The 27,497-nt window shown below is 42.2% G+C and overlaps 3 protein-coding genes across 4 annotated transcripts; 1 reads left to right on the top strand and 2 right to left on the bottom strand.

The window, feature by feature from the left end:
• Positions 1–18: 18 nt before the first annotated feature.
• On the bottom strand, positions 19–9,915 carry LOC121795229 (guanine nucleotide exchange factor subunit RIC1-like). Of its 2 annotated transcripts, XM_042193717.1 has the most exons (23): positions 9,590–9,915; positions 9,346–9,453; positions 8,528–8,676; positions 8,038–8,119; positions 7,404–7,828; positions 6,291–6,723; positions 5,981–6,204; positions 5,332–5,527; positions 5,031–5,161; positions 4,772–4,946; positions 4,625–4,678; positions 4,175–4,354; positions 3,625–3,737; positions 2,901–3,077; positions 2,650–2,707; positions 2,224–2,283; positions 1,926–1,967; positions 1,704–1,834; positions 1,438–1,573; positions 1,277–1,354; positions 736–852; positions 575–637; positions 19–488 (listed from the first exon to the last, which is right to left on the bottom strand). In XM_042193717.1, the coding sequence occupies exons 1-23, from the start codon at positions 9,734–9,736 to the stop codon at positions 399–401; spliced, it is 3,369 nt and encodes a 1,122-aa protein (XP_042049651.1). In that variant the 5' UTR covers positions 9,737–9,915; the 3' UTR covers positions 19–398. The 2 variants fall into 2 exon arrangements, with proteins under 2 accessions (XP_042049651.1, XP_042049652.1); XM_042193718.1 differs by lacking the exons at positions 9,346–9,453; positions 9,590–9,915 and having other exon boundaries at positions 7,404–7,784; positions 8,528–8,665.
• Positions 9,916–14,393: 4,478 nt separating this feature from the next.
• Positions 14,394–16,561, top strand: LOC121794003 (protein DETOXIFICATION 34-like). The gene is made up of 7 exons (XM_042192013.1): positions 14,394–14,726; positions 14,805–15,430; positions 15,492–15,548; positions 15,642–15,880; positions 15,943–16,061; positions 16,183–16,269; positions 16,340–16,561. The coding sequence occupies exons 1-7, from the start codon at positions 14,460–14,462 to the stop codon at positions 16,385–16,387; spliced, it is 1,443 nt and encodes a 480-aa protein (XP_042047947.1). The 5' UTR covers positions 14,394–14,459; the 3' UTR covers positions 16,388–16,561.
• Positions 16,562–17,062: 501 nt separating this feature from the next.
• Positions 17,063–17,674, bottom strand: LOC121796650 (protein AGENET DOMAIN (AGD)-CONTAINING P1-like). The gene is made up of 2 exons (XM_042195457.1): positions 17,501–17,674; positions 17,063–17,335 (listed from the first exon to the last, which is right to left on the bottom strand). The coding sequence occupies exons 1-2, from the start codon at positions 17,672–17,674 to the stop codon at positions 17,063–17,065; spliced, it is 447 nt and encodes a 148-aa protein (XP_042051391.1).
• Positions 17,675–27,497: the final 9,823 nt, after the last annotated feature.

Here is a 27,497-nt window from a genome sequence, read left to right as displayed (position 1 = left end):
CGAAAATATACACTATGATTTCAACATATATTCTTTTACATTCAATAATATCTCGCACACGAGAATTTTTTTCATCGCAAACTTCTGTCAACAATCAAATCATATGGAACTTGATACAAATTGTTTTTGTACATCCTCCTAACTTAATAGCCGGCTCTCTCCCCCTCTAGAAGAGGAAGGAAGAAGTAAATACATAGCTCTCAAGCATAAAGAAAAATTATACTGTATTAAAAATAAAAAAGACGAGAAGCTTTATTTTATGCACATGCATTGTTTACTGTAACTTCTGCAAAGATGAAACAGCATACATATTCATCGATCTTCTGAAAGGTTTTTGACTAGGCTACAATGAAGACGCGAGGAGTTGCAAAACTGTGTCAAACCCAATCCATGGGGTTTTAGATGACCACTTCAGTGTTAGCAGTTGACGAAAGCCTTCCGTCCAGCTCTTCCAACAAGTCATGGTATTCAGCAAAAGCTTCATGTGCCTAAACATCATTGCATGTAGCAAATGCACGATAAGTATAACGAAGATTAAGCACTCCAGTCGACATATGTGAACTGAGACCTTTACCTGTATTGTCTGGCTGTATGCTTTCCACAACTGCAAATTATGCCTAAACAAATCGTAGAGAACCTGACGATAAGGAAGTGAAATGTGTCAACATGAGTAAGGAAGTTGGATGCCAGAAATGGCATTCTTATGATTTTAGAAAAATGTTGGCCTGGCCAGACCTCTGAGCGCCTCAATAATGTGGCCAAGACCACAATCCATTCCTTAAATTTGACTGAGCACATATTTGCCAAGAGGAATTCTGCATCCAAGCGACTTTGCAACGTTCCCATATGCAGCTACGTGAGAAAGCGATAAGGTGGTGAAAATACAAGTATACCAAGTTACTTGAATATATTGGACAATTCAGTTGTAGTCATTTGTTAACCTATGCATGCACATGCATCCACAAGAATCCAACAAACATCTAACAACTTGCATAAAAAGCTAGGTTGATTATATTGCACTATCTACTTAATCTAGGCAGCAACAATCAAATCATATTACAAAATTACCACAAAGGGAAAAGCCCGAATAACAAATTCTCAAGAATTTAGAGAACTATGATATAAGTATTCTCTGTCAACCAGAACAAAAGGAGAACATGCAAAATGTTGGAGAGCCAGTATTTTGAATTTGCGCTAGGAAAGACTTAGGAAGTTCATAAGAGATGAAAAGCATTTAAAAAGGTCTTAAGTCAAGAGTGCTCTACAAATTGGTTACCTTCTGCCCAATCATTTCAAGCCCTGAAGCAAAGTCCTCCAGACGAGCACTTCCATATCTTTCTCGTTGAAGATACTCCTGTAATAATTCTATCATGTTATATATCTCTAAGGTTGATGATAAGATCCTTCTGACTTCTGACAAAATAAGAGGAAGCATACCACTAGATCAAACTGTGTGCCTTTGACAAATGCAACCAGCTCTGAAAGCTCCTTCCCAGACATCAAATAGCTGGCATGGCTTTCCAGAATATTTTTTACAGAAGCAATATGTACACTTGGCTCTTTTGACGAGGGGCTGTCATTCATTAAATGAAAAGGATGAAGTACATAGGAATCAATGAGGCTGATCAAGCCATACAAGTGGAATAATTAACAAAACACCAATTTACTCATTAAAAAACGACAAATTAATTACCCAGCTTTACCTTTTTGCATCATTTGATTGCTTTCGGAAACTGGAAGGGAACAGAAAATATCCTAAGAGTCTTGGAGAATCTCTCTCAGAATCCGTACTGGAATGTTCATATTCTCTTCCTGATCTAAGTAGAAACCTCACCTAAAAGAATAGGGTTAAGCATTAATTAAATTAGAGGGGAAACAAAGAGTCCAACTTCTAAGAAATCAAACAAGGTAATGCAGACACTTACCAGCTCTCCAGCCAGTTCATACAAAGACTCGTTAAGTGTAGCCTAAACAATGGATAAGTCCTCATCAGAATGTATAGAATACAACTAAAGAGGGAAAAATAAGGTACACTCTAGTATAGTATCGCAAGAAATGATATGCAAGAAATGAGCCACGAAGTATGAGCAAAGCACGTCATATAGCAATATTCAATTATCTACAAGAATTGGAGCACATGCAATTTATTTTAGTTCAACTATATATATAATGCATAAGCATCCATGTGCTTAATCATTTGAGTGACTAACAAAATATAATCACCTGTAGTAAATTCAAGGCACAACATTGACTCACTGCAGGACCTTCAAGCTTAGCAATGACCTGTACCAACAGAAGCAAGCAGGTTTCAATCAGCACAATACAATCATTCTTCGACACCATATCTAAAGTTGAGGATGATGTGCCATAAATATCCGCATGCAATGCTCTGAATTAAAAAATAACCAAGAATATGCAAAATCACTTAATAGTTATGGCGACGTGCGAGAATGATTTGTGACATAATACTGCATTTGGTGTATCGTACACTAAGAAGTAAAATATTCTTCTAATAACTCCAGCTGGGTGACTGGTGACAGGAAGACCCGAAACATGAAATCTTTTCTTTAACAAACAAGGGAAAACAAAAATGATGCGAGGTAATCAGAATATTAACAAAATGACAGAAGGTAACTAAAAGGTACTTACAAGTATATAGCATGCTGCAGTGCGGTACCATCTTTGCTGAACACATTCGTCAAACAACCTAAAAGTAAAATACTTCATTCTCAATGACCAATGTACACAGACAATTGTTATTTTGACAAAATTTCTTTAGGAACAAGTAACATCTCTGAATTTCACAACTTCTAGTACTCTCCACAACGATAATTTCAACAGGGTTCAATATGAAGTTTCTGCAATATTGTAAGCAAAATAAAGAAAATTGAGTATCATACTCAGTTGATCTGCCTGCAGCAGAAAATAGATCAGCCCAATGTCGACCATCAGTCTTGCGTGCTACACTGACAACAACATCATAATATTCAGGGAAGTTTCTTATCAAATCACAGCTCTTTTCCAGAAGAGAGGGAGCGTGATTAGCTACAGCACCCTGATTTTTGCTTGAATATTGCCTGCAGAAAAAAGGCAGCATATATTTAGAACTGAATATTGATTGAACTAATTTGGTTACAGAGCTTATGATTGCTCAAGCAGTGCAACGGTGAACTTTATACAGGTTCCTTAGATAATTTTCTTTTGTGTGCTTGTAAGTTGTATCAGAGGGGAATGTATTTACAAGATAATAAAAAAAATGAACAGAAAAGAAAGCCATGATTGAAAAATCAGCTTTGCAAGATTCTTATGTTTTTTTCATTACCAGAAAGGGCAGTAAAGCAAGTCACCAGCAGACTGGCCAATCTAGATATCTAAAATACACATGCTTAAACTCAGCACATAAGACGGATCTAACTGCCCCCAGACTTCATATTCAGATTATCACAGAAGGTATTAGATTAAATATCATATGTAATAACAAGATGAACAAACACACAGCGTCACAGACACATATATATACAAAGCTTCTGATTATTTCCTGGACAGAAGAAGCCCAACTGAGGTGCATTCAGAATAGTTTGTTGTGAAAACAATATGGAAGAACAGAATATCTAGATGAGTTACCTGGAAATTTCGGCATCAAAAACTGTAAATAGAAGCCATTCCAGGCAATGAGAAAAATGTGGCTTCTCTGCTGATATTTGGGCAAGGCGTAGAGCTTCTTCCCTCTTGTCCCTCTGCAGTAAAACGCATAATCATAAACTTTTGATATAGAGCTATGTGACATGCAGGAACTGCTCCTAATTTTTCAGGAAAAGAAGTTTTATTCACAGAAGTAATAGTTTCAAACCAAGACTAAGAAGAACGAGTTAAATCACCATAGGGCTAATACATCAATGAAGAAACAAAGGTCCAGCTCCTCTGCAACAAACATTCTTAACAACGTTCAGTTTGATGCATGCTAATTCTTTTATTGACTGATGTTGAGATTGTGTAAGTAAAAAAACTACCACGATTGTTCAATAAGATCACATTGTGCCTCTCACATTAGAGTGATACATCAAAAAAGAAGTGTTTCAGAGATTGACTGGCCTCTATTCTAAATTCCATAAAAAGTTCTATGTCATTGAAGAAAATCCTAATTATTGAGAGCCAACATCGCTCGCTTATTTACCTGAAGAAGATGGCGAAGTAGACAGTGTAATATGGTTTGAGCTTGAGGAGACGGCTCGAAACATGGGAACTCTGTAGATGCTGAAAACGACATTCTCTGGGAAACACCAACTACAACACCAGCATTTGGAAGTAGACCTAGAGGATATACCTCACGATCAAATTCCAGCTCCGGGTCCAACTAGTATCATGCCAACAATATATTTTAGGTGAGATGAACAATGATAATGTAGAACTTTAAGCAATTGTTATAGCTGAAAGTTGTTTACTACTAAACGCCCAAGACCAATCAAACATGACGAGGGCAAAACTGACGTATATCAAAAGTGAACCATCAATAGATGCTCAAAACCTTTTTACATGCTTGGTAGTTGAGCACAAAGAGTTTAATGGATGATCCAAAGTATACGTGCAAGAAATAAGGGACTAAAGAACTTTTAGGCACAATTACCTGTAAAAAGTCTTCCTGTTTAAATGGATCAGCACCTAGAGATGGATACCATACCTGCAGGTGAGCTTCTAGAAAAATCAGCAACAAAAATATCAAGTAGAATGCAAAAATTTTACTAAGAGGCCTAATGCCTGCAGAAACCAGAACCTGCATCCCTCGATGGCCATAGTCTAACCAGGAAACTTCCTCAATTAAGTTAGTTTTCTCCCCCAACTGCCCACAGGTAACCCAAAATAACTCTACAGAATGAGTGAGTTCTCTTTCTCGGCCATCATCCAAATCAAGTAGTGAAAGGTCCCCATTCATCCGCAGTATTAAACACCTAAAGGAGCATACGACCATTCATCAGGAAAACCGCAAGAAACTAAAGTGTCAAGAAATAGAAGGATAAAGAATAAGCACATACTTAGAAGGCTCATGGGTTGATGATATATCACTTATTGACAAGTCGTCATGTGGAAGCTGATCAGGAATAAAATGAATTGCAGCAGGATGGCTCTTCGCAGTCATTATTGAAAGTTCTCGTACTGTAGAAAGCTGTTTGTCATTTTATCACTTAAAAAATGTATGAAGAATATAATACTATCACTATACTGTCAGTTGAGAGAACTCTTGTTTCATTGACCATGACAGATATATATTAGTGTTTGTCAGGCAACATAGTTTAACAACTTTTCAAGAAAATCCTTTTTGAAGCATTTAATTACCTGTAAATCTGGAGAGCTAGAAGGTGATAATTCACCAGTTATTTTCACATGGTATATATGAACATCAAACGGGCGATAAGTGACAAGCAAATAATCTTGATAAACATCCATGACCATTGGTTTCGTAAGCAATGGCTTCCGGCAAAGTAGTGAACTTTGATCGAGGTGATATCTTGGGTAGAAAAGCAATTCATACCTAAAATCACAAACAGTTGTGATAAAACCAGATGTCAATAAATCACATTTATCAGAAAGTGACAGAACAAGTTACACTGGAAACAGGAAAAGAAAAAGATTGACTCCCACTGCCAGAAAAGTTACAGACCACATAATGCAGATGATGTTTTCTTAGATTAAAAAATTCTGTACAACAAATTTCTCATAAGATGCACTTTCATAAGAACCAAGTAGAAATGAAACACCACATTCTAATATGACTAGCAGAAACAAACCAAAATGCACGACACAAGCATAAAAATGGCAATGCTCCATAGAACTTTTTAACAACTCTGGGTCACTGAAGTTTGATTTAGAAGTAGTGTTCAAAACAAGAAATTAGAAATGAATTTTGGGGACTAGTGGTTTGGTTTAAAACAACAAGAAGAATCCCTCAACTCATGTGAACTTTTATACGTAAAAGATTTCTCACATGTCGGAAGATTCCAGATAATTGCAGACGACAACAATTTTTCCCAGCCATAACAATCCCCTGCATTGAATTTGTTGTTCCTGAGTAACATCTCCAAACACTCTCCACCTCTTTAGTCGTATGTCGTATAAGATTAAACCATGAAGCCCAGCAACAGCCAGATACATTCCATCCTTACTAGCAGCAACATGAAGAATAGGCCAGTTTTGCAAAATATAAGATACCTGGCACATCCCATAGTCAATCAGAACATCTTACAGTAAAATCAGGGTGGAATCCAAAAGCAAAAATTAAACAAAGTATACATAACTGGAAGATTGAGGTGCAAGATCTTAAGTTCATCAGTATCTTCAGACTGTACAATAAGCAAGCGGTCTTCACCATAAATAACTTGGCGCACATAGGTTGTGCCAGAAACACCTCTATTTAGGCAGCATTTTCCAAAAGAAAATGCAATAATTCTCTCTGAAGATCCTTCTTCGATAGCATAAAGTCTATATCCATGTTCGTCCCAGTGCATCAGCGATGTGCCCCCCATCATGGGCTCATACTTGAAACCCTCTGTTGGCTTCACCACAGGAGAAGATACAGAATTCAAACCTATCTGGCGGATTGTAGACATCAAACGACAGCCTGAGACTGACCAAACAGTAAGTCCCCTTAACTTCCATCCGACTGCGAAAGAAGAGTTATCAGGTGTCCAAGCAATACAATTGACGGGGCCAGTATCTTCCACAGAATATCTGTGATAAATCCACAAAGAATGCATTCAGTTCATGATGATTACAAGGAGACAAAAATCTAAATCAAATGCACGGAATAAACTGAACTTGGGAAACAATAGCAAAAATATTGCAGCCATACAAATTTATAGTACTCAGATTAAGCCAGGACATATCCCAATATTTTATACTTTCAGATGAGATGATTGCTGAATTTTCCTCTTCATGATCTTTAAATAAAATATGTGAATCAAAAAGTTATCCTCACAAAATGCAAATAGTGACTAATATTCAGTACCCCTTAGTCCCTTATTCGTAGTTGTTTTCACTTTTCAGTATTATCCATATTCAACTACTTACAAATGGAACATGATTCCTAGTAGGAAGCAAAAAACAACACCACCACGGATCCAGACAATTACATTAAACTAAGTTGGTTCCCCATTTATTTACCCCATGGTGACTCGAACCCCCGACCTATTGGTTGGAGGGGATGAGTCTTACCAACTAAGTTGCACTTCATCAATAACAATTACATTGAATTCCTTGTACATGTATGTACAAACTTCCTTCCCCCTTAAGGGGTGGCGGATGCAAGTTTAGTATGAAGTCATAAGGCTTCTTAAAAAAGGAAGAGACATGGTGTGTCATCAACATGACTATTTCCACTTTACAAGTTTCACTGAATTGATAAGGCTTACCCCCAATCATGCAATGACACAGAGCGAATAAGTGATGCAGAATCTGCAAGGTCATACAACTCAACAGCACCTTTTTGAGTCCCAACAGCAAGAATCTGTTGATCCGGTGCCACTGATGCACATACAGCTTCCCTTGAAGCAAATCGCTTTTCAACTATGACAGATTCTGCATGTTTTAGACCCCTCTTGCTCACAGAGCACTGAATCAGCTCCCCGTCAGAAAACAGCACAAAAAGTGACCGCAAAGGAATGGAAAATTCAAGGTGGAGAATTCCAGAATTCTGAGACATGGCATGGTTCATGTGGTTGGGGCCATCACCCATTTGAACTCCTCTGGCAGTTGAACCATTACTACAGTGATTGGATAATTTATTTGCACCACTGCCATCATTTGGTAACATATCAAGGAAAAAGGCACCACAGAACTGTACAAAGATCAAGAAAGCTGTTTACATCTCTCAATCCATCCAATTAAGGTAGTAGTAAAACTTTTTGCAAGAACTGAACAAGCAAGGATATCCTTAATGCCACAAAATGTCGTTAAATGCTTCAGCTATCCAGTGAAACATAATGAACTGAGGATAATTCTACATAGTTTTGTCGAAAAAAAGGTCTCAAGCCAAAATGCACATACCTCACCCTTCCAAGATATGTTATACAGTGATCCATCAGATAGCCCAATCAGCATGTGTTTGCTGTCACAAACGAAGTTGCTCCTGTAATACAAGTATTAAAGACTCGATATCATTCTATATCAAAACTATGTCAAACTGAGAGTGACCCAAAAGTCAAGCATGGCCAAGTGCTTTCTGTGAGTATGGCTTCATTGGGTAAGCTGGCATGCTTCACTGTTGAACACAATAAAACCTCTTAACTTTATCCTATTAAATGCCCATGCACACATCGTATGTAACTAACAGACATTTTATTATAAACTTCTATCAGTAGGACACATAAGTAGAGAATTTAAAAGCAAAAGTTCCTCTCAATCATAATGCAGCCAAATATTTGTCATCCGAAACTCCGTGCTAGATGAATCATGAAATGATTTGAAAATAAGCAATATAATGCATGCAATTAAGCCATTGACTTGGTAGAATAAATAAGACATGATGCTTGCTTACATTGTCAAATTCGTGTTTGCAAATGGGACTTGCTCACTGAGAACTAAGGATATGTTTGAGAGAAATAAATCAGTAGGTTGCTTCCCGCCCACATATATTTTTTTTTCTGTCATTTGAACCTTAAAAATGTGAAGATAAAAGGATGATGTCTGCAAAACAGCGGAGAATCAGAAGATTAATAGGCAGCAACAAGATTAACGATTTACTAAATTAAGTGCATTATGCAAGTAACTTAGTAGAAGAAAACTAGAGAGGTAATATTTAAAACATATCTTCCCATGAATAAAGTTGGTGCTGCATCATTTACAGAGGATAACCATGAACAAGCTTGTACGCCACATACATATCATACCCATTCAAACTACATATTTGACATAAAACCAATTTTTTCATTAACAAATACTAGTAACAATAACTATCTATTTTTCTCTCGGTCTAGCAAACATGATATTACTGACGCACAAAAATGTATATCAGTTACTTGACACTATTCTTTGCTACAATAACTACCAGTCACAACATAAAATAGCTAGTGTAATGCATTGATGGAGTACTAGCTACTCCTCCAGTTTAAAGATAAAATTCTAACTACTAACAATTACTAGTATAATTTACTTTCCCGCAATATTTCCGAACAACTTATGATTTTAAAATGCAATTACATGTTGCATGGTAACCAATTTATGCTAGAGCAAATATGTGGTATTACACGATTCTGAATAAGCATACACTGTATCAGTTCGGAACGGGACAATGTATCAAGCAAAAAGTAAATGTCACTGGAATGCTTGCACTTTATTCAGTACTTCAATACTTACAAGAACAGCTATGAGCTTAGTATCGGGGCTCCAAACTGCCCGCAAATTCTCCCCCTCTCTTTGAATTGAATCCACATCTCTCTTGTACTTCCCCAGCCTCACTCTGTGCTGTAAACAGAATCAAAACGAATAGAGCATGACTATAAACAACAAAACAAACAGATCCTAATAGCCAAATTGAGCACAGAAAACAAGAAATTCACCATTCCACCAAAAAATCAGCAATGTCAATGATCAGATGTACCTGAGAAGACGTCCAGAGCTCGATGTGAGTGGGCGCCACAACAAGGAGCAAACTATTTACGACTTTAAAATACACGATCTTCTGCGTAGAAGGACAGTTGGGCAATTCGAGAGGGATGACCTGCGGCCATCCATATGCCATATACATCTTCGAGAATTCGCGCGCGGATAGAAAGAGAGAGAATGATGATCAGAGCGAGGAATTCATGGAGTGTAGAGAGAAAAATCTAGGGTCTGAATTGGATCGGAAAGATTTGCGTTGAGGAGAGAGTGTGATGCAAACCATTTCTCAGGTAGAAGAAGATCCGAGAGATTTTCAAAGAACGAGTGCAGGTCCCGAACTAAAGCTTTTTTGCACTTATACCCCTCGAGTTTCTGTATATTACGATAAACAATTGATAAGAGCATCCACAATAGTAACTGGACAAGCAATAGCCTAGCCATAGCACAGCCACAAACTCCCCTGCCACTTCATCAGCACTAAAATCTCTCATGCCACATCATTAGGACAAACAACTGGACAAGCAATAGCTCAGCCATAGCCTAGCCAAGCACTAAAAACAAATAAACAATCACACAAAATACGGAATTCAACTTACGACACAGATACGGGAAAATGCATTAATTTCATTTAAATTAAAAAAAGGTACATTAAAAAAAATTACATAATTAAAAAAAAACCCTAACGTCGTGCAGTCCTCCGCGTCCACAACTCTTCAATTAAATCCTTTTGGAGTCGAATATGAGCTTCCACTTGGCGCATGTCGGCATGTGCTTGGATGCGGCCGGCTTCATCGTGAGGTACCCCACTTCGTACGTTCGGGGTGGCCACGCCGTGGCTTGGACCGGCTTCGTTATCGTCGTTGGCCCAACTAGTCAGTTGTACACGAAGATCTTCGACAATCATGTTGTGTATGATAATACAGGCGTACATTATATCAACAATGCAGTCGATATGCCACAAACGCGTTGGACCCCTAATTGCCGCCCATCGAGCCTGGAGCACACCAAATGCGCGCTCCACGTCCTTGCGCGCCGACTCCTGGCGTTCCGCAAAGTAGGTCTTCCTCTCATCCGATGCGCATCTGATCGTCTTCACAAAGACGGGCCACCTAGGGTATATCCCATCCGCCAAGTAGTAGCTCATATCATGCTGGTTCCCGTTGGCGACAAAACTGATGGCCGGACCAACGCTCTGGCACTGCTCGTTGAAAAGGGGCGACGAGTTAAGGACGTTGAGGTCGTTGTTCGATCCGGCTACCCCAAAATATGCATGCCAAATCCACAGCCGGTAATCAGCTACGGCCTCGAGGATCATCGTGGGATTCTTTCCCTTGTAGCTGGTCGTGTAGAATCCTTTCCAGACAGCAGGGCAGTTCTTCTACTCCCAATGCAACAATATATGCTGCCTAACATACCTGGGAACCCATGCTTCGCCCCGTGCATCTACATCAGCTCCTGGCAGTCTTCGGGGGTAGGGCTTCGAAGGTACTGCTCACCGAATATTTCAATCACGCCCTGACAGAAATACTTCATACATTCAAGGGCAGTCGACTCGCCGATGTGGAGGCACTCGTCCCACATGTCTGCCGTGCCTCCGTAGGCCAGCTGTCTGATTGCCGCAGTGCACTTTTGAATAGGTGTGTGGCCGGGTCTACCAGACGCATCGTGCCTGAAGCGGAAACACAAATATCGATGCTCCAAAGCGTTAACAATACGCATAAACAAGGCCCTGCTCATCCTAAAACGCCGCCTGAAAAGGTTGGCGTTAAACCGCGGCTCCGGTGCGAAGTAGTCGGCATATAGCCGCTGATGTGCAGCTACGTGATCCCGCTCAATCAATGATCGGCGGTGGACAACGGGTCGAGGTCGAGGTACCGCCGGCTGCAAGGCCCGTTGTAGCAGCCGGTCTATCTCTCAGGACGTACATGCATCCAAATGTTCGTTCAAACGCCGTTCGTACTCCTTAGCATCCCCACCACTACCACTACTACTACCACCCGCGTTACTCATTTCGCGTTGTTGCTCTTGTACATAAATTAAGATAGAGAGAGTACTCGTTAAAACAAGTGGTGCGAATGAAAATGAAGTTCAAATCGCGTATATATAGAGTTTCGAAAATAAAAAAACAAAAATAAAATTGCGCTCGCCGGTCGCTCGCCGATCGGGATGCTGCAATAGGGGCGAGCCGATCGGCGAGCGCCCGGGAATTGGCGTGCACTCGCCGAAATTCTCACCGATTTGGCGCTGGCCGGCTGCAATAGTTCTGCGAGCGGACCGGCGAGCGCTAAAAATCGGCGAGCCGATGCGCTCGCTTCTATTGCGGATGCTCTAAAGCCCAAAACATTTCCAAATTAAAATAATCTGTCATTTGCAACTTAATCTTTTCATACCATTCAAACTTAAATCAACACATTTTTTGAAACACAAACATTGCTATATGCCATTTTTCTCTATTGTCATCCTCATTTAACGCACTAAAAATTGGAGTAGTGCATAAAATCATGTGTAGCTTTTCTGATGTTCATATCCTCCTCCTTACTACTCTTTAGAGCATCCACAACCGTGTTCTTGCTAACGAGCACGGATATGGGCCCGGTCCCATTTTTACTCCATGTTCTTAGGCAAGAGCACAACACCCACATCCGTACTCTTCCGCAAGGACAAGCTCAAGGGTCCCACCATTCTATTATTCAATTTAAATAAAAAACATTTCCACAAAATTAAAATGCATTAAAAATTCCCGGAATAATATTACAAATTAAAAAAAATAAAAATTACATAATTAAAATACTAAAAATAAAAATTACATAATTAAAATACTAAAAATTAAAAATTACATAATTAAACACCTAAAAACTAAAAATTACCCCCCGTGGATGACTATTCATCCGACTCTACCCCCAATGTTCTTTGGAGACCCGGTATCATCGCCACATGCGATCGAAGTTGCTCGGGGGTCATAATTGACCTATCGGCCAAATTGAGTTGGGCCAAAATCCCCCACAACGAGTTGGTGGGGGCTTGAGGTGGCACATAGGGAGCGGAAGCGGGGGCAATGGAGTCGCGGCGCGACGGCGGTTGGCCGCCGCCTTCTTCCTTCCTTGCGGCCGGCGTTGGAAACTGCTCGGGCCAGCGTCGGGGGCTACCCAAGTTAGCTCCGGCAAGTTGGCTAGCCACATCCTCGGAGCCGGCGTCGGATTGGGATACCGACCTCGACCGTTTGGAGGAGGAGTTAGATGAGGATGATACGCCTCCCCTATACTTCAGATGGGCCCGCGTCTCCTGCCAAATGTTGAGGTACTTGAACGGCTTGTAGTTCATGGATTGGTAGGTCGCCAAGGCGGAACTGATGATGTCAAGCTCGCTCTGGCCGCTCCCGCCGACCGCTCTTCCTGGAGGTAATACCCCTGGAACTTTTGGATTTCTTCGTTGGCTCTGTATATGGCATTGTGCACCATACTCTCGTTGCGCTCGATTGTTCCAGCCGGCCGGTTTTGATTGTACCGGCGACAGATGCGCCACCAATAATGGTCACCGGATTGGTTCGTGCTAACCTCCGGATCTTCGGAGATTGTCAAGTACGCTTTGAATAATTGCTCCATCTCCCCCGGAGTGTACGGGGTGCGGACACCACGAGTAGGAAGATGAGAAGTTTGAGAGGGGCTCCCTCCCGCTCTAGGTACGGGTGGTTCGGGGTGTCCACCCGTATTGCCCTTCGGGGGCATCTTGGTCGTCGATCGGGTAAGGCCGGTAGCCACCCAGAACTTGCGAACCTTGGGTTTGAGGAGGGGCCAAATATTCCGTTTTCGGACTAGGAAATGGTTGTGAACCGAACCAATCGGAGTTCCAACAATGGGAGCCGGAGGTGTGATCGCCGGAGCCGGGCATTTTTTTGTTGTGAGTGAAAGAAAGATTGAGAATTGTAAGAATAGAAATGAGAGAATTTAGATGAGAATTGTGTAGTGTGGTGTGAATTTTTGGTGTGAAAGTGAGGGTATTTATAGATGAAAATGTGAATTTTTGGGGAAAATTGAAAAATAAATTAAAAGTGGGTAGAAAACGGATATAATTTTTTGGGGAGTGGGAAAATATTTTTTTAATCGGATTTTTTAATTAAAATCTGATTTTTTTAAAAAAATCAAATTGCCAACGGCATTGCCGTTGGCCAATGGACGGCTGACACGTGGGCTGCTCGCTGGTACGGACGTGCTCGATGCATCGAGCAGCGGCGTGCCAGCGGCGAGCAGCGGGTGCCGCGCCGCTGGCACGGACGGGCGGACGGTTGCGCTCAACCACTGTGGATGCTATTAGGCTTTAGGTAAAGATATTATTATGAATGATCATGTGAATTCTTTTTATGTTATTAATATTATTGAGCCTTCTGTTTCTAGTTAACTAGCTTCTAATTTGTATGAACCGCATCCTATTTTTTTTTTAAATACTAGTACTATTATATATATATTGAAATAATAAATATATTCCTATTATACATATACACATTGACCTGTTGACTCTAGATTTCAAAGGTCACGAAGAATCAGGTTGAAAGATGAGTTCCTACCACTTGTAAAAATTGCCTGATTTATAGATAGTAAGATAACAGAACGATATAAATTTGCAACAAAAGGAAACAATGGTAAAGATTTTTTTGTTGGAAACATTTGACTCTTTTACAAGTTGGTACATGAGATATTAATTATAGTGGAAGCAAAATTTCAAAGATTGAGAAGGTTAAGAAAAATGGAGGAGGAGGAGCATTGGACAGCAATGGCTCACCCTCTTCAACATCATCATCACCAAACTCGACAGTTTCCTTGGAAATCGAGAGGCCGTTGTCCGACACCCATTCTGCGTGCGATGATCATCCCATGCTCCACGAGGCGCCCTCCTTGTTCCTCCCACATGGCGAGGAGGGCGACTCTCCACCCATGGAAACGTTCGACGATGCCAGACATATGTTCTGCGTAGAAACGGTCAAGTTGTGGTCCATTGCAGCCCCCATCGCCTTCAACATCCTCTGTAACTATGGCATCAATTCGTTCACAAGCATCTTCGTCGGCCATATTGGAGATCTTGAGCTCTCCGGGGTTGCCATCTCCCTCTCTGTCATTGCAAACTTATCCTTTGGATTCTTGGTTAGTTGAAATTTGTTCCTCTGTGATGAGTTCAGATGATTGCCTCGTGTTTATTTTTTCATTTCCGTGTTGAAACAGCTTGGCATGGCTAGTGCATTGGAGACGTTGTGTGGGCAGGCATATGGAGCCGGAGAAATAGATATGCTCGGAGTTTACATGCAACGGTCATGCCTAATTCTCACCGGAGGCTGTGTTTGTTTGTTGCCGATTTACATCTATTCGAAACAGCTGCTGAAGCTGTTAGGGCAAAGGCATGATATTGCTGAAATAGCAGGAACCTTTTCCATGTATATAATACCTCAGATGTTTTCTCTGGCTGTGAACTTCACCACTCAGAAATTCTTACAAGCTCAAAGCAAGGTAGCTGTGCTAGCTTGGGTGGGGATCTTCGCCTTGATGACGCACGTTGGTTTGCTATTCTTGTTCGTCAGAGTATTGAAATGGGGGCTAGTTGGTGCTGCCGCGGCCTATGATATATCTGCTTGGGGAATAGCCCTGGCTCAGGTGGTTTACGTCGTGGGGTGGTGTGGCGACACATGGCACGGTCTGTCCTGGATGGCCTTCAGAGGCCTTTGGGATTTTCTGAAACTGTCTGTCTCTTCTGCTCTCATGCTTTGCTTGGAGATTTGGTACTTCATGAGCATAATCGTCCTCACAGGGCATCTGGAGGATCCGGTGCTGGCCGTGGGATCCCTTTCCATTTGGTAAGAAATCAAGAATGGTTGTTATTGTTTGGTGTGAAGCTAAGTAAAATTGGTGTTTCAGCATGAATCTTAATGGATGGGAAGGCATGCTATTCATTGGAGTGAATGCAGCAATAAGGTATGTATAGATATATATATACATATATCCACTAATTCATCCATCCATTGATCCACTAATTAAGTCTGGTGTGGTGTGGACATGTTACAACAGCATTCGTGTGTCGAATGAGCTTGGATCGGGACACCCTCGGGCTGCAAAGTTCTCGGTGTATGTGACCATATTGGAATCAATGGTGATAGGGCTGTGCTGCATGGTGATCATAATAGGGACCAAGGATGATTTCGCGTCCCTTTTCACCAACAGCAAGCCGATGCAGAAAGCAGTGGGAGATTTGGCGTATCTCCTTGCTGTGACCATGATGCTCAACAGCATTCAGCCAGTCATATCAGGTGTTTTTTTTTGTTGTTGAATAGGTCTTTTTGTTGAGAAATTCTTACATTTGTTTTTGCAGGAGTAGCTATTGGAGGAGGATGGCAAGGTTTGGTTGCTTTCATTAATCTCACTTGTTATTACATCATAGGTCTACCTGCTGGATTTCTCCTTGGTTATAAAACATATTTAGGTGTTCAGGTGCTACTACTATTACAATTTACACCTCTCTCTCTTTATCTTTATCTTTATCTTTATCTTTATCTTTATCTTTATCTGTCTCTCTTTCTCATGGTGATGGGAGGGGGCATTAATGATGCAGGGAATATGGATGGGGATGATATTTGGGACATGTCTACAAACCCTAATACTACTGATGATTGTGTGGAGAACAAACTGGGATGAGGAGGTAACCATGGTGCTAACAAGAAAAAAAAAGCATTCAAATAATAGAAAAGTGATTGTGTGTGTGTTTACAGGTGGCTCAAGCATCAGAGAGAATGCGCAGATGGAGTGGAAATGCATAGAGTCAACACCGGATATATGTTTTTCTATCTCCTCTCTCTCTCTCTACCCACTTTTTGGCAAAAAATTAAATAAAATTGTAGTCGCTTATACATCAACTGATTTACTATCTGTTTTTATACATCAGATACTCAGTTTATTTATGATGAATCCATACCCAAAAACTATTTTTCTGAGCGTTATTTCTCATTAAATTATTTTAGGAAAATAAATAATCCCTTTTCTAAATTTTTAAAATAAAATAATAATCTGATCTGTCAGATTTTTTACATAAAATTGAGTTGAGAAAATTTAATAAAAAACTAAAAAGAAAAATGACTTCAAACTCGGCGCCAACTCATAACAACATTGTTGTTTTTATTTGTTAATTTTCACCAAATCAATGTTAATTTGTGACATTGAAGAAGAGATCCATACCAAGATTTGAATATCATTATTAGTAACGGTCTGGAAACGAAACTTGAACATATAGGTTCGATTGAATTGCAATTTTATGAGCTCAACTCTTTAATCTTATTAGCAAGTTTGTGGAACCATACATATAATTGCTCGAATCCAAAATCATTCAAGATTCAACCAATAATCTCATATACTTTCAGAATTCATACATATTTTTATTGTTTTCAAAAATATAAACATATATTTGAACTTAATACTCAGCCAATTCACAAGAAAATTCAGAGTAAGATAAATCCAAGATTAATTAATAAACCAATCGGAATCAACATCGCTAAACTCCATCTCCCATTGGTCCATTCCTGATGAGTCCTGAGCAGATTCTTATGATAAAAAATCTCATCTCCGGTGGTCTCGAAGAACACCGAATAGCTGTCTCCCCTTCTGCCGGTGATCCTGCCCCACCACCACCCCTCCTTGTCAAACCCGTCCACCACGTCGTTCATCCGGTACCTCTCCGACGGGGCGGACGCAGAAATATACATGAGTAGGGGCTAAATTTTCAAAATTTTATATAAAATAAATTTTCATGTAATTTAAAATATTATTAGGAGCTTTTATATACAATACGTTCAAAATATGAATAAATTTTAAAATTTTATAATAGAAAAAAATTTAAAAATTGGATTCATTAGGGGCTAAAGCCCTCCCCTCTTTACATGTGGGTCCGCCCATGCCGCCAAATCCTGCGGCGGCCTCGGCCGGACCTCCGCCGCGCTCGCCACCTCCCGCAGCGGCCCTGATAAATCCTCCTTCAGCAGAGTGCGGTAATGCACCATGTAACCGTCCTTCGCCAGATCGGCCACCACCGTCGCCTCGAAGTAGGAGCCCATTGGCGGACACTGGTGGAGGAGGTGAGGGGCTTAAGCCCTTCCCAAACTTTTTTTTAATAAATTTCTATTATAAACTTTTTCAAAATATTTAGAAACTATCTTCGGCCCTCCCCAAGTTAATATCTTTGGGGATTAATGGGAGAGATTTAATGGAAAGGAGGGGCTGAAAAATAAAATTGCAGAGAAAACTTCTTTGAAAATGACCGACGCATAGAGGAAGGACGAGGAAGAAGATATAATAAATAAAAGCTTTTAAATGAATAATGGTATTTACTAATAGTTGAAAAAGTTAATTCCACTTATGTCATCTACAACGTTGTCTCTTATCCATCCAGTAACCGTCTCATCTCTTCACTATTTATGGGTCTCACTTTAATTTTCATCACATCTTAACTAATAGACAGCACCTGGAACCCTCCATCTTTTAACCATCTCTTAGAGCATCCACAACGCATGGCGTAACGGGGCCGCGTTCCGTGACGGAGGAACGAAACCGCGGAGAAACGCGTTGCAGCCGGCCGTTTCTTCCCCAGCCCGTCCCGAGACGCGGCACGCGATGTCTCGCCACGCGCCGAGGCGACGTGGCGAGCTCCCAGGCCATGCGTTACTCCCACTCGCTGGCCCGCGAGTGGGTTTCGTCACGATGACGCAATAATTCATTTTTTTAAAAAAAAATGAATTTAAATAAAAGAAATTTTACAACGGTAATGTTACCGTTTTTTTATAGCCGTTTTTCAAATTTTTTTTTATTTCTTTACTCTATAAAATACTCCTATTTCATACTCATTTCACTTAGAAATGTACTGCAGCAATCCGTCAGCTTGCGACTGGACAAACGGCCGACATGTTCGACGAATTATTAAATTATGTTTTTTTACGAATTTTATGTTGTAAGTTTATTTTATTTAATGAAGTGTGTTTTTTAATTGAATTTGGTTGAAAATAAAATTTAAAAATGAAATTGAATGAATAGTAATTTAAAGAACGATTAAGGGACGGATAAGGAACGGAGGGTTGCAGGTTCCGTTCCTTAGTTAAGAAATGGAGTTAAAGAGTACAGTGGGGCCCGCAAATAGTAGTTTAAGGAACGGTATAACAACAGCATTGTGGATGGCCTTAACCATCTCATCACTTAACTATTCATTCAATTTCATTTTTTATTTTTATTTCCAACAAATTCAATTAATAAAAACACACTTTCATTAAATAAAATAAAATTATAATTTAAAATCCTAAAATATAAAAAGTGGGAAAAAAATAAAAACACATAATAAAAAAGTGTAAAAAAATTAAAATACATAATTTAAAAAACAATTTTATATAAATTATAAAAACTACTCCGCCGGCGAATCATCCCCCGAAGTCGGTGGCGGTGCACTCAAGCCACCTGTAGGCGGAATACCAATTTGTCTTGTCATATACTCAATTTCGGCAAGATGGGCTTGATATTGGGGAGGCGTTATGCGGGAAGTGTCAGCCATTGTGGCGGTCAAGTACGTGGACAATAGGGTGTTCGAGCCCGAGATCGAGCCCTCCTGGCTTGATTCGCCTCGGCCCCTCCTATCTCTATCTGAACGCCTTGGTCCCTTGCGGCCGACGGCGCCCACTGGAGGAGCCCTTGCATCGGTGGTCGTGCCCTCAACCTACTCTGAGGCGTTGCCTGACCCGCCATCACTAGACGAGTATTGGCCACCTGCCGTGTGCTTCGTGCGTTTCGAGCTCGAGCCCGTGCTGAACTGGACACCGCCAGCACACCTTTCAACGTCTTTGACCGCCTCCCAAACATCGACATGTTTGAATTCTTTGCTGTTGTCGTCAAAAAAGACTGGCAAAGCCGCTCTCAGAATGTCGGCTCCACTGGCTCCACTTTGGTAATTCGCCGCTTCATTCTTGTAGATCCCGCAAAATTTTTTAACATCTCTGTAGACTCGGTCAAAATGACTGCAGAGCATCTTCATGGTGCGGCGGCGTGAGCCCTTTGGCTTGTTCTCATTGTAGGCGTCGGTGACCTTTTCCTAAAAATACTTGCGGGTTTGTTGATTCCCGACTATGGGACCGTACGAGACGCTGACCCAACCGTTGAACAGAGTCATCATGTCTTTGCGGCTGTACGGTTGACGGCCTACATCCTCCTCCTCCTCGACCTCCTCGACCTCCTCATCCTCCTCATCTTCCTCCACGGCGTCGAATGCGCGACCCCGGAGCTTCCACCACCTCGTCCTCCTTCCGGAGTGGGTTCAGCCGGAAAATCCTCCCTAATTTGGGATAATCCCTGCGATTGACCATACCTCGGGGCGGGGGGACGAGAGTATGCATCCACGTCAAAATAGGGTGGTTGGTACGCTGCCGGCATCGACGAGCCTTGGGTGCCCGGCGTCGACGAACCGGAACCGGAAGCACCCAAGACATTGTACATGCCCCCGGTCTCCAAACGTGTTCAAGTCATAGCCGCTGGAGCCGCCAGAGTTACCGTCGCCGGACATTTTGAGATGAAAATTGGAAAGGTGAGATGAAAATTGGACAGGTGAGATGAAAATTTGAGAAGAATAGATGTGTGTTTGTGTGTATAATGAGAATGAAAGATGAGTATTTATAGAATAAAATAATAATAAATAAATAATAAATAAAAAAATTATTGTTCAACGGTAATATTACCGTTTTTTATTTTTTATTTTTTATTTTTTTATTAAAATCAAATTTTAAAAAATGATTTATTGCGTCAACATGACGACGCCCACTCGTGGCCCGGCGAGTGAGTGTCAAGCCTAGCGCCAGCGCGCGCCACGTGGCGATGGCGCATGGCAAGCTGATAAGGCTCATTTCATGCATCGGTTTAAGGGTAAAATGTATGCTACTTGATCGGTTTATCACACAAAACAAGTGTTAAATGTGCAGAAATGTCACTTGACCAAGGCAGCAAAGCCGAACTGATCAAGCAAGTACAAACGGCGATAAAAGGCCAAAAATCGGGGGAGTTGATCAGGGGGGAGTGATCAAGCAGTTAGGCGGGGACCGCTGGCTTCTAGAAGAAGGGCACGTGAGAAGATGAGCTGGATATGGCGCACCATTCTGTTACCAAGGACGACGTTCTAGAAGAGGACACGTGCTAGCTTATGAGACGCAAGGACGGAGCTGAGTCAGGAATCTGTTACTCAAAAGCGTCGTCATTCTAGAAGAAAGGGCACGTAGCAATCAATTAGTCGCGCATACTCAGCATGAGCGAATATTCCATGTCAAGATCGTTATCCAGATGGAGGCCGAATCGCGCTTATAAATAGAGGGTGTGCCATCACAAAGAGGGAATCCGATCTTTTACTTTCCGTCTAGTTTAGCTTAGTTTAGTTCTCTAGAATAGCTTAGCTTAGATAAAGTAGTGCATAGTTAAAAGGGTGACCGAAGGGGGCGTTGCAGAATACTCATTTCTGTTAGCGTTATCTTAAGTCTCCCGCTGAGATTCTTCTCAGTTTTTACCGCTTTCTTAGTTTCCGAAGTGTTAGCTTAGTTTAAATTTCACGATGTACTCAGTTTTAGTTTAATCAAAGTTATTTTCGATTTTAATCCGCGCATTTACTTTTCCGCTATCACCTGCAATTTACTTGACCCAGTAGTTAAAGTTCCGTTGATCAAGATAGCTAGTTTAATTCTTCCTAGAATAAAAACAATAGTTAAAACTCCCAAGTTAAAGCGTGGCAGCAGCCAACCCCCTGTTCACTACTCACACACTAGACACACCAACTTCTCTGTGGGATCGACCCCGAACTTGCCGCTTTACTGTTATGTAGTGCAAAATTTGGAGTTTATAAATTACTTTGGTAAGGAAGAAAGAGCGAGAGCAAGACTGCAGTGATTAAGTTGCAACGACATTTGCTAACTGATCCTACCGGTTCGGTTATCATTCCATATAACTTGATCGTCTTTCTAATCACGCTTTCGTCTCTTTCCAAGCCCTTCTAAAATGGCGCCGTTGCCGGGGAAGCATGGTGTTACTTTATGTTTGTGCGTAGTGCGTAGGTGTATATAGTTTTATTTCCTTGTTTCTCATTTTCTGTTTTTCACTGTTGATGAGAAGGTACCAACGCGGTGGACACTGGAATCACCCCTTTCTATACAGAGAGATTAACGCTCATTGGAGAGTCCAGGAAGCCGGAGTTGTCACCACTCGTTACAGAGCCGCATTAGAATCAGCAGCAGCCGCCGAGCAAAATACACAACCTCCACCACCTGAACAAGCAGGAGCAAAGATGGCCCTCGCCGACAATGACTCTGGAATCGGTTCTGTACACGCTCACGACGACAGGGAGCCCACACATGCCATTGCCGCCACTCCGGGGATGCGGACCATCATGATCAAGTCAGGAGTGCTGGCCGTTTTGTCCCACTTCTACGGTCTTTCGAAGGAGTGTCCGTACGCTTTTCTGGAGGAATTCTGCCGATACCGTGATATTCAGCCTGTGCCGGCTGGATCCACATCCGAAGATTACAGGCTCAAGGCTATTCCCATCGTTTTGAAGGGTGATGCGGGTGTCTGGCTGTCAAGGCTGCCAGAAGGTTCCATCAGGACATGGGCCGAGTTCCGCATGATATTTCTCGATCACTTCTTTCCAGCATCGAAGACAAGTGCCCTGAAAAGGGAGATTACAGAGGCCAGACAGGAGTATGACGAGCCCCTCGACTAGTACTGGGACAGATTCCAAGGGTTACTTCAAGCATGCCCCAACCACAAGCTAGGGGAGCAGGAGATCTACTCGATCTTCTATGGTGGACTCACAGTAGACAGCAAAAATGACCTCAATATCGCAGCCCAAGGGGATTTCTCAAAAACCCCATTTAGCCAAGCCAAAAATATCCTGGAGAGGCTTATTGAGGCCAAGCGGTCGTATGAGACATCTCGAGGCAGTATAGGAGAGGAGCAGTGCACGTGGCAGAGGCGCGCAATGATGAAAAGTTGGAAGCTCGATTTGAGCAAATGGAAAAGAAGCTGCTAGAGGCAGTAGAAAAAGTCAGACCACCTCCACCACCTGCACCAAAAGAACCACAGTATGTGCCGCAGTCGTCACCACCAGAAGAGCATCACTACTACTACTGCGAGTTTCCCCCAGAGGCAGAGTCGCAGGCCCAAGTAAATGCCGTTGGCCACTGGAACGCAAATGGCAACTGGATCCAGGGGAAGCAGAGAGATGCTCCATGGAGAGACCACCCCAATTTTTGATGGACTGATCAGAATCAAAGCCAACCACAACCACCCTCGACACAGCAGGTACAAACCTCTGATGGGCAGTCCAACTGGCCTGTTCGAATCCAGGAAAGGCCAAACACTGGAGGGAACAGAATACATGGAGGTCAGGCATGATGGTCAAATGGATCTCAAGGGAACTGGTCAAGTGGAGGACAGCCTAACTGGTCAAGCCGACAACAGGAGAGGGACTGGGGGCACCAGCATCAAGCCACTCAGTTTAGCAATCAGGGAAGGCGGTCAAACCATCAACTAGTAAATTATGTTCTGCAATACCAAAAAGGAAACCAACAATGGAACTCACAGTATTTCCAATGGAACCAGCAAAATCATTTCTCCCAGAATAAGCCAGAACAGTATGGATCGACTGGCTACCACCAGCAAGGCCATGGAGGAGGCCGATTTAACCAGAGGTATAACAGGCAGCAAAATGAAGGTCCAGGAGATGCGATGATCCCGCATCAGCCCCAAGATGCAATGCGAGAAATACAAGAGACTCGGCAAGAACAGAGGGCTGCACTCGAAATTCTTACAAAGCAGTTGTCCCAGGTAGCCATGTCATTGGGCGAGCTGAGAGGGAATGAAGGAAAGCTTCCAGCCACAATGCAGCAACCTACAGGACGAGAGAATGTCAGTACAATCTCTCTGAAATCAGAAACGGTTTGTCAAAGTTCATCTGCAAGTTTTCCAGCACCTAGATTCAATCATAACGGAAACTTTGAGTCTATTGCCCTTGATCAAGTCGTAAAAAAGCAGAGTCTAGCACCCGTGAACAGGTTGCTGAGAAAGGGAGGATGGTCGAAGCAGAAAGGGAGACCGGTGTAATCCAACCCAGTGAGTTTCCACCAAAGAAGACCGACCCAGGGGTATTTACGCTCCCAATTTCCATCAGAAACGTCCAAATGAAGCAAGCAATGTGCGACTTAGGGGCTTCCATCAATATTATGCCGTATTCTATATACGAGAAGCTGGAAGATGCTAAGCTTGTCAAAACCGATATGGAGATACAGCTACCAGACGGGTCTTGCATCTACCCCGAAGGAGTCCTGGAAGATGAACTTGTCAAGATAAACAAGTTCATGTACCCCGCCGACTTCTTCGTCATAAAGACGACAGAGCCATGAGCGGAAGAGGCTGTTGGCATCCTTTTGGGAAGGCCATTATTATCCACAGCCAGCACAGTCATCGACGTCCGCCAAGGGACCATGAAGTTGAGTTTTAATGGAGAACAGCTTACCTTCGAAATTGATAAAGCTGTGAGGAAGCCACGGGACAGCGAGAGCATTCAAACAGTAGACGCCATCAGCCCTCGGAAACAAAAGTATCTGGAAAAGAAATCCTTAAAAGAACCACCCTCTGGTTCCGCTGAAGGTAAACAGCTCAAGAGAGAGGCAGCGGAATGGTTTGATACGGCGATGACTGGAGAAATGGACAATCAGGCCATTAGAAGGGCAATTATGGAATTCTTCTAGTCGTCACAACTAGCCGGGACAAGAGAGATTACCAATCTAAGAAGGGTCGGGAAACCACCTGACCAAGCCGTCCCATTGAAAGGAATGCTGAAGGAAGATCCCTCACCTACAAGGCAACTACTTTCCGTACCAGCATCGCCGATGACTCTCAATAGCCTTACCAGCCAGGCCAATCAAAAACCAGTCAAATCAAACCTGCAAGAACAAGGAGGATTGATGATAGAAGAACTGAGGCTGAGTTAAGGGGTAGTCAATTGGAAAACGCATGCCTTGATAGAAATTTACCCGGAGCTGTATATGCATCCCATTCTAAAAAAAAAGAGGGGCGACCCACGTTGATCGACAATGCAGATTTAGCCCCGCCCTGAGATTGGAAGAGTTCATGGTGGGGGAGGAAGAGTTACTCTTCCAGTGTCAACCGAAACTGACACCCACAAGGCGGAATTCGAACTGAGCAGACCCTCGAACAATCAAGGCATTGCACACGCTGGCAGTAAAACTTCCATGCTCTACTGACCAAGAGGAGGTCAGAACCTTTTTGGGACGCGCCGGAATCTATAAGAGATTCATCAAGAATTTCACAAAGATAGCCCAGCCTCTGACGAAGTTTTTCCAGAACGACATAAAGATTGAATTCTTTGATGCCTGCAAGGCCGCGTTCACATTTCTGAAGTACCGATTTGTAAGCTCTTCGATTATACGCGTCCCCGACTGGAATCACCCTTTTGAATTGATATGCAATGCTAGCAACTATGCTGTGAGGGCAGTGTTGTGTCAGAAAATCAGAGGAAAAAGTTATGCCATCTTCTACGCCTCTAAAATCCTAAATCAGGGACAAAGAAACTATGATGTGACCGGAAAGGAGATGCTATCGGTAGTATTCGCATTTGAGACGTTCAGGTCGTACCTGCTGGGGTCCAAAGTGATGGTCTATACAGACTATACGGCTATCAAATATCTCTTGGCAAAAAGGGAATCAAAGTCGCGGTTCATCAGATGGGTGTTTCTTCTACAGGAATTTGACTGGGAAGCAGTGGATAAGAAAGGATGTGAGAATAGAGAGGCGGATCACCTGAGCCAAATTCTACAAGAAGATAACGGTGAAGCCGTGCCAGACGTTTTCCATAAAAAGCACCTGCACCTGACCCAGTCAACACCTGAAAGATAGTGGATCTACCAGGAAGGGAAAATTGATCAAGCCAAACAAGGAAGAAGAGGACGGAAAGCGCCATTGTTTGCAGATACGGCCGACTACTTGGTGGCGAGCAAGTTGACAGAAAAGGACGGAATGGAGGCGTTTGTAGTGGACGACATTCCACAACTAATGCCTAGCTCGCGCCAGTGAACAGGTAGAAGGAGTGATCGGGTACTAATGGGTAGTCTGCTTGATCAAGCAACAAATTCTAAATCTCTTAATCTGATCAAGTGACATCCCAGGGGAACCCGATCATATCCTTGTTAGTGTAAATAGTTTTTTTTAGTGTGTTAAGTTTTATTTTCTTAGTTAATCAAAGATCGGACGGAAGAAAGGAAACTGATCAAGTGGAACTCATTGAGATTTCATCTGGAATTAAAATATCCACTTGATTAGTGCAATTTAAATTTAATCAGTAGTACAGTGATTAAGTTGACAAAGGCAGGTGATGATATGACGTGTGCAGTAATTAGAGAGGTGTCAGGCGGCGCCAATTGTCACAATGAAGAGACGTCTTGGAGAGAAGGAGGAAGCGTATTGGAGAAGCTTTGCCACCTGTCACTCTAAAAAGGTGCGCCTGCACGTGAAGAGTCGCACAAGTCTGAACAGACGCAGAGATCTCGAACAGGCAAGAATCTCAACAGTCGGGCTTGCAGTATATAAAGGGTCTTTCAGATCTCACTTTCCATCAACTACTTTTAGAACCTTTGTTCTATCCTCTTCTACTTCTTTCCGAATTCAAATCACCCGCAATCATAATCAGAGAGAAATGCAGGGCAATTAACTCGAGACTTCCAATATTTCCTCATTTTCTTCAGGAGCCGATATCAACAGTAATAATCAGAAATCCTTGTCACCACCCAGCCTACCAGCCACCAGAACCCCGTTATTGCCCCCTAGATTCATCGGCCCGCTCCAATATGTGGACACGGCTGACATAAGGCGTGTGGACTCCGTACTCAGAAGTTTCCCACCGGCGCTGACCCCGTGGAGATTTACACCGCCCTCAAGGCCCGCCTAGGAATTTCTCGGTCTAAGGACCCCGCTTCGCCACCACCAGCAGAAGGGCTGCCTCTTCCCAGTGATCTCCTACTACGACGAAAGGAGGCAAAATGTAACCTTTTTTCGACTACAGAGGATGACTCCATCCTGAGAAGAACGCGCCGCCAGACGATGAACATGCTGCTTCTTGAAGCTGAGGGTTCAAGGCAGCAAGTGGATGAGAAGAGACAAGCGTACCAAGGGACCGGAGCAGTCATAGAAGCAAGCAAGACTGTGGAGGACAACCTGGTGAGAGCAGAGGAAGGGGGAAGAAAGTATCCTTCCTCCCCCTGATAAGGGCCACCGTACCAATCCAAGTTATGGGGCTTACTAACGCTGCCAGCATGCTTCCCCGCGTGAAGGAGAAAAAGAATAAAAATACCAAGGAGGAGGAGCTCCGATTCAACCATCTAGAAGGCGTGCAATAAGGAAGGCCTGTGTAATGTAGGCAATAAGGAAGGCGTGCAACATCCCCTGATTCAACCATCTAGAAGGCGTGCAAAATCTCCTATTTATGGGAGAAGGAAATTATTTTATTATATTATTTGATCCCTTATTTATTCCCTTCCATGAATAAATACAAATATCCTAGCAATCTTATCATATCTAAGGAGATCTTGCCATATCCTATTTAAATTAGGATTTGAATTTAATTCCTTGTGGGATAGGAATAAAAATCGCATACTTCCCTATTTTAATGGTGGAAATTATTATTTTATTCTGCTCCGTATTATTTTATTCTACTCCGTGAAATACCAAATTAAATCATAGGCTAATTAAATAGCCTTGATTTTGAATTCCTCCTTATTCTTCTCCCATAATTCACGTCATTCTCCCTCTCTTTCTCTAACTCCACATTATTCATTTAATTAATTATGGAGA

This window comes from Salvia splendens, chromosome 3 (genome assembly GCF_004379255.2).
Source record: "Salvia splendens isolate huo1 chromosome 3, SspV2, whole genome shotgun sequence".
Classification (NCBI taxonomy): domain Eukaryota; kingdom Viridiplantae; phylum Streptophyta; class Magnoliopsida; order Lamiales; family Lamiaceae; genus Salvia; species Salvia splendens.
The sequence above is the reverse complement of the archived record's forward strand: the minus strand, read 5'-3'. Positions and strand labels throughout refer to the sequence as shown.